The 12726-nt window shown below is 47.6% G+C and overlaps 1 protein-coding gene across 1 annotated transcript in view; it reads right to left on the bottom strand.

Annotated features, from left to right (window-relative positions):
• Window positions 1–580: 580 nt before the first annotated feature.
• LOC110493484 (coiled-coil domain-containing protein 85A) overlaps window positions 581–12726 on the bottom strand; it is a 39191-nt gene continuing 27045 nt past the window's right edge. Inside the window, exons 3-4 of the mRNA XM_036949413.1 lie at window positions 2288–2345; window positions 581–1131 (exon numbers count right to left, since the gene is read on the bottom strand). Coding sequence (XP_036805308.1) covers window positions 1113–1131; window positions 2288–2345 — 77 coding nt within the window. The 3' untranslated portion in view covers window positions 581–1112. The remainder of the gene's footprint in view (window positions 1132–2287; window positions 2346–12726) is intronic.

Raw genomic sequence — 12726 nt, 5'->3', positions numbered from 1 at the left:
ACACAGCATGTTGGTGGTGGAGGGTAATTGCCTAGGAACTTCTAAAAAAGGGATAGTTCAGGAAAATTTGATATTTGAGAAACTGTTTTCAAGGTGAGGAAACAAATATCTAAATATGCAATTTCGCTGAACTTTCCCTTTAACACAAACGTCAGCTTTTTCACTCTGTTTAATGAAATTGGTCAACAAAAGTTTGAGATGACGACTGGGCGAGGATAGGATAATCTTATCATCTAGATTTGTGGCTGCAGACGAGAGGAGGAACATTAGATTACTAATGTCTCAGTACACAGAGGAAGAAGATGAATATCTGTGGAGGCTGCTGGAGATGGGGGGGAAGGAGGAGGGAGAGGGGGAGAAGGGGGGATGGAAGGAGAAAGGGGGTGGTGGGAGAGAGCGAGAAAGCAGGGGAGAGAGGAAAGAGAAGAAGAAAGTAGAAGTGAATGGGAAGATATAGAGATTAAGAGAGAGAGGGAAGTGGCTGAGTGAGAAAGAGGAACAGGAGAGAGAGAGAGAGAGGGAAGAGGCTGAGGGAGAAAGAGGAACAGGAGAGAGAGAGAGAGAGAGAGAGAGAGAGAGGGGGAGAGGCAGAGGGAGAAAGAGGAATAGGAGAGAGAGATAAAGAGATAATAAGAGAGAAAGGGTAGAGGCAGAGGGAGGAATAGGAGAGAGGGAGCGAGAGAGAGAGAGAGAACCCCAGACTGATGAGCTGAGAGGAGTGGTCCTCTTCTTCTCTCCTTCTTTTCACTTCTTCCCCTGCTTCTTTCACTCTCTGGGAGGTAGGCCATGTCTTGGTGGTTGGCAGGGAGCTCATATGCGGCATCCAGTCTCACTCTCATCCATTTAGCTGTGGCAGTCTTTGGGAATGCCATCCATCCGTCCTAGTAGCATTCCCAAGTTTTCCCCCAAATTGTCCCAAACTCTAGATATGAAGAAATGAAAACATAGTAGTATATGAGGACGGATGGGACAGACCATCAGGATCTTGGAGAGGGGTGTCCAGTTGTCCCATTGTCTGTTTGGGCCAGGGCAGCAGGAGTGTTGGACCCTCCTTATCCCACCGTTGAGGAGGTACGTCTCACCCCAAACGTGCCAGCTGGGGTGCAGTGTTGTCAAGAAGAGGCATCGAAGCTATAAGCGAGAAGAAGACATGTTTAAGGCATACTTTGAATGCATCAATGATATACTTACTGTTATGATGTGACTAAAGAAGCAGAGAGAACGAGAACAAGAAAGAGAAAGGGGGGAATACGAGAAAGAGGGTGAGAGGAATTCTGAGAAAGTAAAGAACAGGAAACGAGTATGTTCCATCTTTGGGCAGAATGAAACATCAAGAAGTGATTGTGTGTATGTAAGGTGGTGTGCAATCCCCCAGGAGAGAGGGGATGTCCTGTCACTAAATCATTCAATATTAAAACTGCCACCTACACACACACACACACACACACACACACACACACACACACACACACACACACACACACACACACACACACACACACACACACACACACACACACACAGAGTCATCTGCTCCCTCCCCTCTGGGCCAAGATTTAAGATGGCAAGGTCACCTCTATCTCTTCATTACTATAAACCCACTACAGTCTCACTGTCTGCCACACAGCTTGATTATTATACATCCAGATTGGCCAACTGATGTGATGTACACCTTAGTTACCACACTGGTAGCCTTGTTCCACATCTGTTTGTGGTCTCTTGTCAACTTCTGGTCATTGGCATTCCAGAGAGCACAAACAGATCTGGGACCAGGCTACCACACTGGGCGGGTGCGTTCTCTTTGACTCATAGGATGACACAGCTAGAGTTACAATTCTTCTATTCCCTCTGGCTCAGGTCTGCTTATACAGGCTTTGTAAAGTTTTGCTGAGGGCTACGTTTAAGGAAGGGATATTTTTTGAAATATTTGTATTCATTTAACTGGGCAAGTTTAAGAACTAATTCTTATTTACAATGACGGTCTACACCAGCCAAACCCGGACAATGCTTGGCCAATTGTGCGCCGCCTTATGATACAGCCTGGATTCGAACAAGGGACTGTAGTGACGCCTCTTGCACTGAGATGCAGTGCCTTGCGCCACTCGGGAGCAAAGTTGGTAGAGCATGGCACTCGCAAAGCCAGGGTTGTGGGTTCGATTCCCACGGGGGACCAGTACAGGGGTCAAAAGTATGAAAATGCATGTACTCACTACTGTAAATCGCTCTGGATTAAAGCATCTGCTAAGTTACAAAAAAGTTCAAATGTGTCTTATTGAATGATTCTTACCTGTCCCATAGTTTCACATTTCTACAGTTGGTGGTACAGCATCCAGCTGACATCAAAGCTGAGAGAGCGAGAGAGAGAGAAACAGAAGAGATGTAGCTCAGTGACAGATCATTTAGTTCTACAGTTTGGGTGTTAAATGAAACAACGTCCCTTTTGACAATGAAACAGCTGTGTCGGGGAGTAAAACAGGAGAGGGGAGGGACAATACCGCACGTGACTGTTTAGTTAATGGTGATAGATGGTACATCACAACGTTCCATTTGATCGCTCTATCGTGTGTTTGGTGTGATAACTCCACTCCAGACTGTGTGGGCACAGGCTTTGAGGCGTCCCCCCCCTCGACTGTTTCAACCCTCTGCTGCAGCGCTGCAGTTGACAGCCACCAGACAGGCCACTCTCCTGTAACGTCAGCCAGACTTCACAGGCTCAGCTAAGTAACTGTCAATTTGGATAAGTTCTGCTATAGTTTTCCACCCTATTCCCCCTGTGTGGGCGTGCACAAATGTAAAAAAGGCTTACACAATCTGATAGCCACACAGCAGTATGAAACACACGGAGAAGGCGAGGACAGTCAAATAGTAAGGAAGATGAGAGGAGAGAATGAGAGAGATATGGGGGAAAGAGGAGAGAGGTACCAATGGGTTAAGGTGTGAAAACAAACAAGGCCCTGTGGGGTTCAGTCCATTTCCTCTTGTACTCCTTCTGACAGGATGTGAGATATCTACAATACATGACATTAACACAAGGACACATCATTGTAATGTGACACGGATTCTGACAGCACACCGTAGTTCTGTCAAACACAGATGTCTCAAAACAATACAGAACTATCCCTCTTAGTTTACTCTCTCTCTCTGCTCCACTGTTGTCCTCCCCATGCGACTATAATAATGTTTGCAGCACATTCTCTCCCCCAGCTCTCTGGGCTGGCTTCTATTGCCTATTAACTATTCATAAGATCTTGTGACTGTAGACTTCTACAAAAAAAAATCCCACTGTAAGCCTCCACTACGCTAGTCCACACATTAACATCAAAGGTGCGCGCACGCACGCCTCAATTTATCTACGGGAGGGAGAAAATAGCAAAAACTGTTTGTGTGTGTGTCTGTCTGTGTGTGCGTGTGTGAGGATAGAGATCATGTATGAAAACTCCCTTCAAGTTTTGGAGGTCAGGGTGTGTGGAATGGAATTTATTTCACGACTAAGGAGCCTCGGGGCGTTATGAGTGAAGAAGGTTAGACGCTCACACACACACACACACACACGCGCACACACACACACACACATGAACACACTTCGTTTTAAGTGTATAAGCAGCTGACAGTAGTCTGACCCAGACGCTAATAGTGACATTAGAAAGGTGAGGGAGGGTAGGCAGACTGCTGATGACATTGTGTTCTGTGATAGGTGGGTCATTCTATTTGTAAGCTGACAGCTTAATGTGGAGGAGAGTGGGAACAATTAGCCTTAAACGGATTAGCCAATCCCAAGCTCCCAAGCAGAAATGCGACACAGGTCATGTGATCGTACGGTTTTAATCACGGGCTTGTGATAGGGTGATGATGTAACGTTTGGATAACGTTTGGCATCAACTGAACTGATACTGACAACATGCTGAAACCCCTTCCAGTATGAACTGACTAGAACTGATGTAATGGATTCAACTGATCACGAACTGATAGAATCACTCTCCCAATATTCACAATGACATTGGAGATATATTCAAACCTGACCGGAACAATAAGGCGAGGAACAGTTCCTCAGAACATTTAGATATTCAGAGGGTTGGGTTTTATACCGCTGACCGGAATTGGATTTGGGGTCACAGAAAGAATAGTTGACGTGATTATTCAAGAATAAAGTGGAGCTTAACTTCCCCAGAGTTTCACCTCTGTGCTCAGCGGAACGGCTCTTCATTTTTCTTTTCCTCAAAAAGATTTGTGTGATTTGCTGTGCAGAAAATCTGGTCCCACTAATACATCGCGGTTCCCGGATCTAACACTTTCCATGCAGCTCAGGACTAAGACTAATTATGACTTTACATAACTGATCGTTCTTCTAAAGTACAAAGAGAGAAAGGGCAAAACACCCTTTTGTAAAACCGAATTAGCAATAGCCAATGTGACCTTTTTTTTGAAGGAAAAACTTTGATGCTCAGGACAAGGATAGTTTCCCAGACCCAGATTAAGCCTTTAGTCGTTGACTCAAAGCATTGAAGTACACTATATTAAAAGTGTTTTTTTTATTTATTTAGGCTTAATCTGTGTTTAGAAAACTGTCCCTCAGTGTTTAGGAACTCAAGGAAGTTATCACATGTATAGATTGACCAATCCTACCCTTGGCTGCAAACTACCTGTGTATTATCAAAATGTGTAATCGAGATATAATTTATGTCTAAATCAAAGCAGAAAACACATCAACTCTTCCATGTGGACCCAGTCAACCTCTTCGGTCCTTTCTATCGCTCCAGAAATGATGCACAAGAGGCGGCAAACAAGTCAGGCTGCTCAGCCGATTGATTGGTTGACATACTGTCAATTGAGATTTTTTGGGACTAAACTATATAGGAAAGAAAATACAATACCAAATGACATAAAACACAACGGGAAAAGCCTCTGAATCTGAATGGGTGATTAATAATAAACTGGTCTTAAATACATTGTATTTCAAAACATTCTCTAAGACCTAAAACTCAACTGGAGTCGTGTATAAAGGGTGTGGCCACTGAGCAAGTAGAGGGAGTTAAACTCCTAGGTATGACACTGGACAGTCAGATATCATAGTCAAGTTGAGGGAGTTAAACTCCTAGGTATAACACTGGATGGTCAGTTATCATGGTCAAGTTGAGGAAGTTATTCTCCTAGGTATAACACCAGACAGTCAGTTATCATGGTCAAGTTGAGGAAGTTATTCTCCTAGGTATAACACCAGACAGTCAGTTATCATGGTCAAGTTGAGGAAGTTAAACTCCTTGGTATAACACCAGACAGTCAGTTATCATGGTCACGTTGAGGAAGTTAAACTCCTCTGTATAACACCAGACAGTCAGTTATCATGGTCAAGTTGAGGAAGTTAAACTCCTAGGTATGACACTGGACGGTCAGTTATCATGGTCAAGTTGAGGAAGTTAAACTCCTAGGTATAACACTGGATGGTCAGTTATCATGGTCAAGTTGAGGAAGTTAAACTCCTAGGTATAACACTGGACGGTCAGTTATCATGGTCACGTTGAGGAAGTTAAACTCCTCGGTATAACACCAGACAGTCAGTTATCATGGTCAAGTTGAGGAAGTTAAACTCCTAGGTATGACACTGGACGGTCAGTTATCATGGTCAAGTTGAGGAAGTTAAACTCCTATGTATGACACTGGACGGTCAGTTATCATGGTCAAGTTGAGGAAGTTAAACTCCTAGGTATAACACTGGATGGTCAGTTATCATGGTCAAGTTGAGGAAGTTAAACTCCTAGGTATAACACTGGACGGTCAGTTATCATGGTCACGTTGAGGAAGTTAAACTCCTAAGTATAACACCAGACAGTCAGTTGTCATGGTCAAGTTGAGGAAGTTAAACTCCTAGGTATAACACTGGACGGTCAGTTATCATGGTCACGTTGAGGAAGTTAAACTCCTCGTAAAACTGACTATCCTACCGATCCTCGACTTCTGCGATGTCATTTACAAAATAGCCCCCAACACTCTACTCAACAAAGTGGATGCAGTCTATCACAGTGCCATCCGTTTTGTCACCAAAGCCCCATATACTACCCACCACTGCAACCTGTACGCTACAAGTCGCACATGCTCCAGCAGGTATTTCTCACTGGTCATCCCCAAAGCCAACACCTCCTTTGGCCTCCTTTCCTTACAGTTCTCTGCTGCCAGTGACTGGAACGAATTACAAAAATCGCTGAAGCTGAAGACTTACATTTCCCTCACTAACTTTAAACATCAGCTATCTGAGCAGCTAACCGATCGATGCCGCTGTACATAGTCCATCTGTAAATAGCCCAATCTACCTACCTCATCCCCATAGTGTTTTTATTTACTTTGCTGCTCTTTTGCACACCAGTATCACTACTTACACACCATCATCTGCTCATTATCATCTGCTCATCTATCACTCCAGTGTTAATCTTCTAAATAGTAATTACTTTGCTACTATGGCCTATTTATTTCCATACCTCCCCAAGCCATTTGTACACACAGTATATAGACTTTATTTTTTTTCCTATTGTTTATTGACTGTACGCTTGTTTATTACATGTGTAACTCTGTGTTGTTGTTTCTGTCACACTGCTTTGCTTTACCTTGGTCAGGTCGCAGTTGTAAATGAGAACTTGTTCTCAACTAGCCTACCTGGTTAAATAAAGGTTCAATATTTTTTTTTTTTTAAAGACATGCCACCAGGGGTCTCTTCACAGTCCCTAAATCCAAAACGAATTCACGGCACATTTTATACAGAGCCATGATCACATGGAACTCCCTTCCATCTCCAACTACTCACCGGTGTGTCAATCTAAGTAACATAATACAAAAAATCTCCATCAAAATCCTTCAGTTTAAACTAGAGATATCACTTTTGCACGGGCCGCATCTCGAATACGTCTGTAGCGTCCATTCTGCTCAACGGCCCCCCACACGTGTCACGGGACTGAAGTCAGTACTGTCGATGTGCCAACTTATGTTTGTAACATCCGAAACCGATTCTCACGAACATGACAGTGTTCTCCGTTTTGCTCTACGACCCCCACAGTGTCACAGGACTGGTCTGAATGTAACCCATACCATTTGGAAGTATAGAGGTAGCTTTGTGCCTACCCCCCCCCCAAAAAAGAGGTTAAATCCCAAGCTTTCTTACATCTCCTAGATACAGGACAGACACTTCAGAATGTTGTTTCTTGTCATTCATTTTTTGACTGTCTTTTTCTGCCATTTCTGAATGTGTTAATCAATGCGTTTCTATGGGCTACAGTAGTAAAGGCCAAATTCGACATTTGATCAAATAATAATTGTATATATTTGAGTGATACCTAACAGGGTCCTAAAATTCGAAATCAAATAGCTAAATGATCCATGGTATGACCTTATTAAAACAATTCCATATGTCAGCTCAGAACTCCCCCTCCCCCCAGCGGCTTAGAATTACAGGGGTTAAACAACATCTCATGGAACTACTGGGGACCGTGAAACTGTAACGGTTTTCTGTATGTGAAGGAGAGTCGGACCAAAATGCGGCGTGTCTATTGCAATCCATGTTTAATGAAGTAACACACTAAACACAAACACTATCAAAACAATAAACTTAACGAAAACCGAAACAGCCTATACTTGTGTAACCTAACACAGACCAATGACATCAGGACACAAAGGACAATCACCCACGACAAACTCAAAGAATATGGCTGCCTAAATATGGTTCCCAATCAGAGACAACGATAAACACCTGCCTCTGATTGAGAACCACTTCAGACAGCCATAGACTTAGCTAGAACACCCCACTAGCTACAATCCCCATACATACACACCACATACAAAAACCCATGCCACACCCTGGCCTGACCAAATAAATAAAGATAAACACAAAATACTTCGACCAGGGTGTGACAGAACCCCCCCCCTAAGGTGCGGACTCCCGAACGCACCTCAAAACAATAGGGAGGGTCCGGGTGGGCGTCTGTCCATGGTGGCGGCTCCGGCGCGGGACGTGGACTCCACTCAATCAATGTCTTAGTCCCCTCTCCTCGCGTCCCTGGGTAGTCCACCCTCGCCGCCGACCATGGCCTAGTAGTCCTCACCCAGAACCCCACTGGACTGAGGAGCAGCTCGGGACTGAGGGGCAGCTCGGGACTGAGGCAGCTCGGGACTGAGGGGAAGCTCAGGAGTGAGAGGAAGCTCAGGAGTGAGAGGAAGCTCAGGAGTGAGAGGAAGCTCAGGCAGGTTGATGAATCTACCAGATCCTGGCTGACTGGCAGATCTGGAAGAGTCTGGTCGACTGGCAGATCTGGAAGAGTCTGGTCGACTGGCAGATCTGGAAGAGTCTGGTCGACTGGCAGATCTGGAAGAGTCTGGTCGACTGGCAGATCTGGAAGAGTCTGGTCGACTGGCAGATCTGGAAGAGTCTGGTCGACTGGCAGATCTGGAAGAGTCTGGTCGACTGGCAGCTCTGGCTGCTCCATGCTGACTGGCTGCTCCATGCTGACTGACAGCTCTGGCTGCTCCATGCTGACTGGCAGCTCTGGCTGCTCCATGCTGACTGGCAGCTCTGGCTGCTCCATGCTGACTGGCTGCTCCATGCTGACAGACAGCTCTGGCTGCTCCATGCTGACTGGCAGCTCCCTGCAGACTGGCAGCTCCTTGCAGACTGGCAGCTCTATGCTAACTGGCAGCTCCTTGCAAACTGGCAGCTCCTTGCAAACTGGCAGCTCCTTGCAAACTGGCAGCTCCTTGCAAACTGGCAGCTCCTTGCAAACTGGCAGCTCCTTGCAAACTGGCAGCTCCTTGCAAACTGGCAGCTCCTTGCAAACTGGCAGCTCCTTGCAAACTGGCAGTTCTGAACAGGCGAGAGACTCCGGCAGCGCTGTAGAGAAGGAAGGCTCCGACAGCGCTGGACAGGCGAGGCGCACTGTAGGCCTGATGCGTGGTGCTGGCACTGGTGGTACTGGGCCGAGGACACGCACAGGAAGCCTGGTGCGGGGAGCTGCTACCGGAGGGCTGGGGTGTGGAGGTGGCACAGGATGGGTTAGACCGTGAAGGCGTACTGGAGATCTTGAGAGCGGTGCTGGCACAGGACGTGCAAGGCTAGGGAGGTGCACAGGAGGCCTGGTACGTGAGACTGGCACCATCTTCACCAGCCGACTAACACGCACCTCAGGACGAGTATGGAGCGCTGACCCAGGTGCCATCAAATCCCCGACACGCTCCGTCGGGCGAATTCCATGTTTAAAACACCAACACAGCAACTCCCTCATTTCTCTCTCCTCCAATTTCCCCATTAACTCCTTCACAGTCTCTGTTTCGCTCACCTCCAACACCGGCTCTGGTTCTGGTCTCCTCCTTGGCTCCTCACGATAAACAGGGAGAGTTGGCTCAGGTCTGGCTCCTGACTCTGCCACACTCTCCCTGAGCCCCCCCCCAAGAAATTTTTGGGGCTGACTATGGGGCCTCCGTCCGCGCCGCCTTGCTTGCTTCGCAAACTCCATTCTCCTATATCCTTCCGCGCACTGCTCCATCGAATCCCAGGCGGGCTCCGGCACTCTCCCTGGGTCGACCGCCCACCTGTCTATCTCCTCCCAAGAAGTATAGTCCATACTGTACTCCACTTTGGGCTGTTCTTGCCTGTTGACACGCTGCTTGGTCCCTTTGTGGTGGGTGATTCTGTAACGGTTTTCTGTATGTGAAGGAGAGTCGGACCAAAATGCGGCGTGTCTATTGCAATCCATGTTTAATGAAGTAACACACTAAACACAAACACTATCAAAACAATAAACTTAACGAAAACCGAAACAGCCTATACTTGTGTAACCTAACACAGACCAATGACATCAGGACACAAAGGACAATCACCCACGACAAACTCAAAGAATATGGCTGCCTAAATATGGTTCCCAATCAGAGACAACGATAAACACCTGCCTCTGATTGAGAACCACTTCAGACAGCCATAGACTTAGCTAGAACACCCCACTAGCTACAATCCCCATACATACACACCACATACAAAAACCCATGCCACACCCTGGCCTGACCAAATAAATAAAGATAAACACAAAATACTTCGACCAGGGTGTGACAGAAACACTCTAACACACACATTGGCTGCTTCGTTATATTGACTGTAATATTTTTTGTTGTTGTATTGTTTGTATATCATTGTCTTTTAAAATCAGTGTATCAGTGTTCTGCTACTTGTCCTGTTTTGTGTTTCTTTGTGGACCCTGGGAGAGTAGCATCTGTTTCTGCAAGAGCCAATGGGGATCCAAATAAACAAGTGAACCAGATCAACGCAAGGTCATTTCTGAACCTCAGATCTCCTAAAAATTGGCTTTATTAATTATTTAGGGGCGCGGCTGAGAGGAAGGCATGTTGAGATGCACTGTAGATCAGTGACCTTCCGCTTAGCTAGCGGTCAGTCTGTCTGTCTGTCTGTCAGTCTGCCCCTTAGGCAGACACAGTTACATATAATATATAATATATATGCCAATTACTAGACGATTTAGTCATGCCTGGATACATTTTAAGTATGGGTGTTCCGGGAATCGAACCCACTACCCTGGCGCTACAAGGGTCACGCTCTACCAACTGCTGAACATTTACCATGACTAAAATGTCACTACAGCATCACTAGGCTGAATATAGGTTATAATGTAACCTTTACAGTACATGAACTGTCCAGCTACATTACCAGGGGAAAAGGAGTACGAGCTGAAAAAGAACACCGATGCCTTGGGGCATTGTATAGGAGAAATGCATCTGCAACTATGCACTCACTGCACTGCATCTATGTACTGTACTGTAGGGTACTGTATGTATTGTTCAGGGCATCCAAATGTGTTACATTTGCAGATGAGAATGAGAGAGTGATTCCAGGAAGCTAGAATTATCTCCTTTACATAACGTTGTGGAATAGCAATCCAACCCTCTCTCTCTGTCTGTCTGTCTGCCTGTCTCTCTCTCTCCCCCTCTGTCTCTGTCTCTCTCTCTCTCTCCCCCCTCTCTCTGTCTCTCTCCCCCTCTGTCTCTCTCTCTCTCTCCCCCCTCTCTGTCTCTCTCGCTCTCTCCCCTCTCTCTGTCTCTCTCCCCCTCTGTCTCTGTCTCTCTCTCTCTCTCTCCCCCCTCTCTCTGTCTCTCTCCCCCTCTGTCTCTCTCTCTCTCTCTCCCCCCTCTCTGTCTCTCTCGCTCTCTCCCCTCTCTCTGTCTCTCTCCCCCTCTGTCTCTCTGTCTCTCTCCCCCTCTGTCTCTCTCTCTCTCTCTCCCCCCTCTCTGTCTCTCTCGCTCTCTCCCCTCTCTCTGTCTCTCCCCTCTCTCTGTCTCTCTCTCTCTCCCCCCTCTCTCTATCTCTCTCCCCCTCTGTCTCTCTCTCTCTCTCTCTCCCCTCTCTCTGTCTCTCTCTCTCCCCCTCTGTCTCTGTCTCTCTCTCTCTCTCCCCCCTCTCTCTATCTCTCTCCCCCTCTGTCTCTCTCTCTCTCCCCCCTCTCTGTCTCTCTCGCTCTCTCCCCTCTCTCTGTCTCTCTCTCTCTCTCTCCCCCCTCTCTCTGTCTCTCTCTCTCTCTCTCCCCCTCTCTCTATCTCTCTCCCCTTCTGTCTCTCTCTCTCCCCCCTCTCTGTCTCTCTCTCTCTCTCCCCCCTCTCTGTCTCTCTCGCTCTCTCCCCTCTCTCTGTCTCTCTCTCTCTCTCTCCCCCCTCTCTGTCTCTCTCTCTCTCTCCCCCCTCTCTGTCTCTCTCTCTCTCTCTCCCCCCTCTCTGTCTCTCTCTCTCTCTCCCCCCTCTCTGTCTCTCTCTCTCTCTCCCCCCTCTCTGTCTCTCTCGCTCTCTCCCCCCTCTCTGTCTCTCTCTCTCTCTCCCCCTCTCTGTCTCTCTCTCTCTCTCTCCCCCCTCTCTGTCTCTCTCTCTCTCTCTCCCCCCTCTCTGTCTCTCTCTCTCTCTCCCCCCTCTCTGTCTCTCTCTCTCTCTCTCCCCTCTCTCTCTCTCCCCCTCTGTCTCTGTCTCTCTCTCTCTCTCTCCCCCCTCTCTCTGTCTCTCTCCCCCTCTGTCTCTCTCTCTCTCTCTCCCCCCTCTCTGTCTCTCTCGCTCTCTCCCCTCTCTCTGTCTCTCTCCCCCTCTGTCTCTGTCTCTCTCTCTCTCTCTCCCCCCTCTCTCTGTCTCTCTCCCCCTCTGTCTCTCTCTCTCTCTCTCCCCCCTCTCTGTCTCTCTCGCTCTCTCCCCTCTCTCTGTCTCTCTCCCCCTCTGTCTCTCTGTCTCTCTCCCCCTCTGTCTCTCTCTCTCTCTCTCCCCCCTCTCTGTCTCTCTCGCTCTCTCCCCTCTCTCTGTCTCTCTCTCTCTCTCCCCCCTCTCTGTCTCTCTCGCTCTCTCCCCTCTCTCTGTCTCTCTCTCTCTCTCCCCCCTCTCTCTATCTCTCTCCCCCTCTGTCTCTCTCTCTCTCCCCCCTCTCTGTCTCTCTCGCTCTCTCCCCTCTCTCTGTCTCTCTCTCTCTCTCTCCCCCCTCTCTCTGTCTCTCTCTCTCTCTCTCCCCCTCTCTCTATCTCTCTCCCCTTCTGTCTCTCTCTCTCCCCCCTCTCTGTCTCTCTCTCTCTCTCCCCCCTCTCTGTCTCTCTCGCTCTCTCCCCTCTCTCTGTCTCTCTCTCTCTCTCTCCCCCCTCTCTGTCTCTCTCTCTCTCTCCCCCCTCTCTGTCTCTCTCTCTCTCTCTCCCCCCTCTCTGTCTCTCTCTCTCTCTCCCCCCT

Source organism: Oncorhynchus mykiss, chromosome 17 (assembly GCF_013265735.2).
Source record: "Oncorhynchus mykiss isolate Arlee chromosome 17, USDA_OmykA_1.1, whole genome shotgun sequence".
Classification (NCBI taxonomy): Eukaryota; Metazoa; Chordata; class Actinopteri; order Salmoniformes; family Salmonidae; genus Oncorhynchus; species Oncorhynchus mykiss.
The sequence above is the reverse complement of the archived record's forward strand: the minus strand, read 5'-3'. Positions and strand labels throughout refer to the sequence as shown.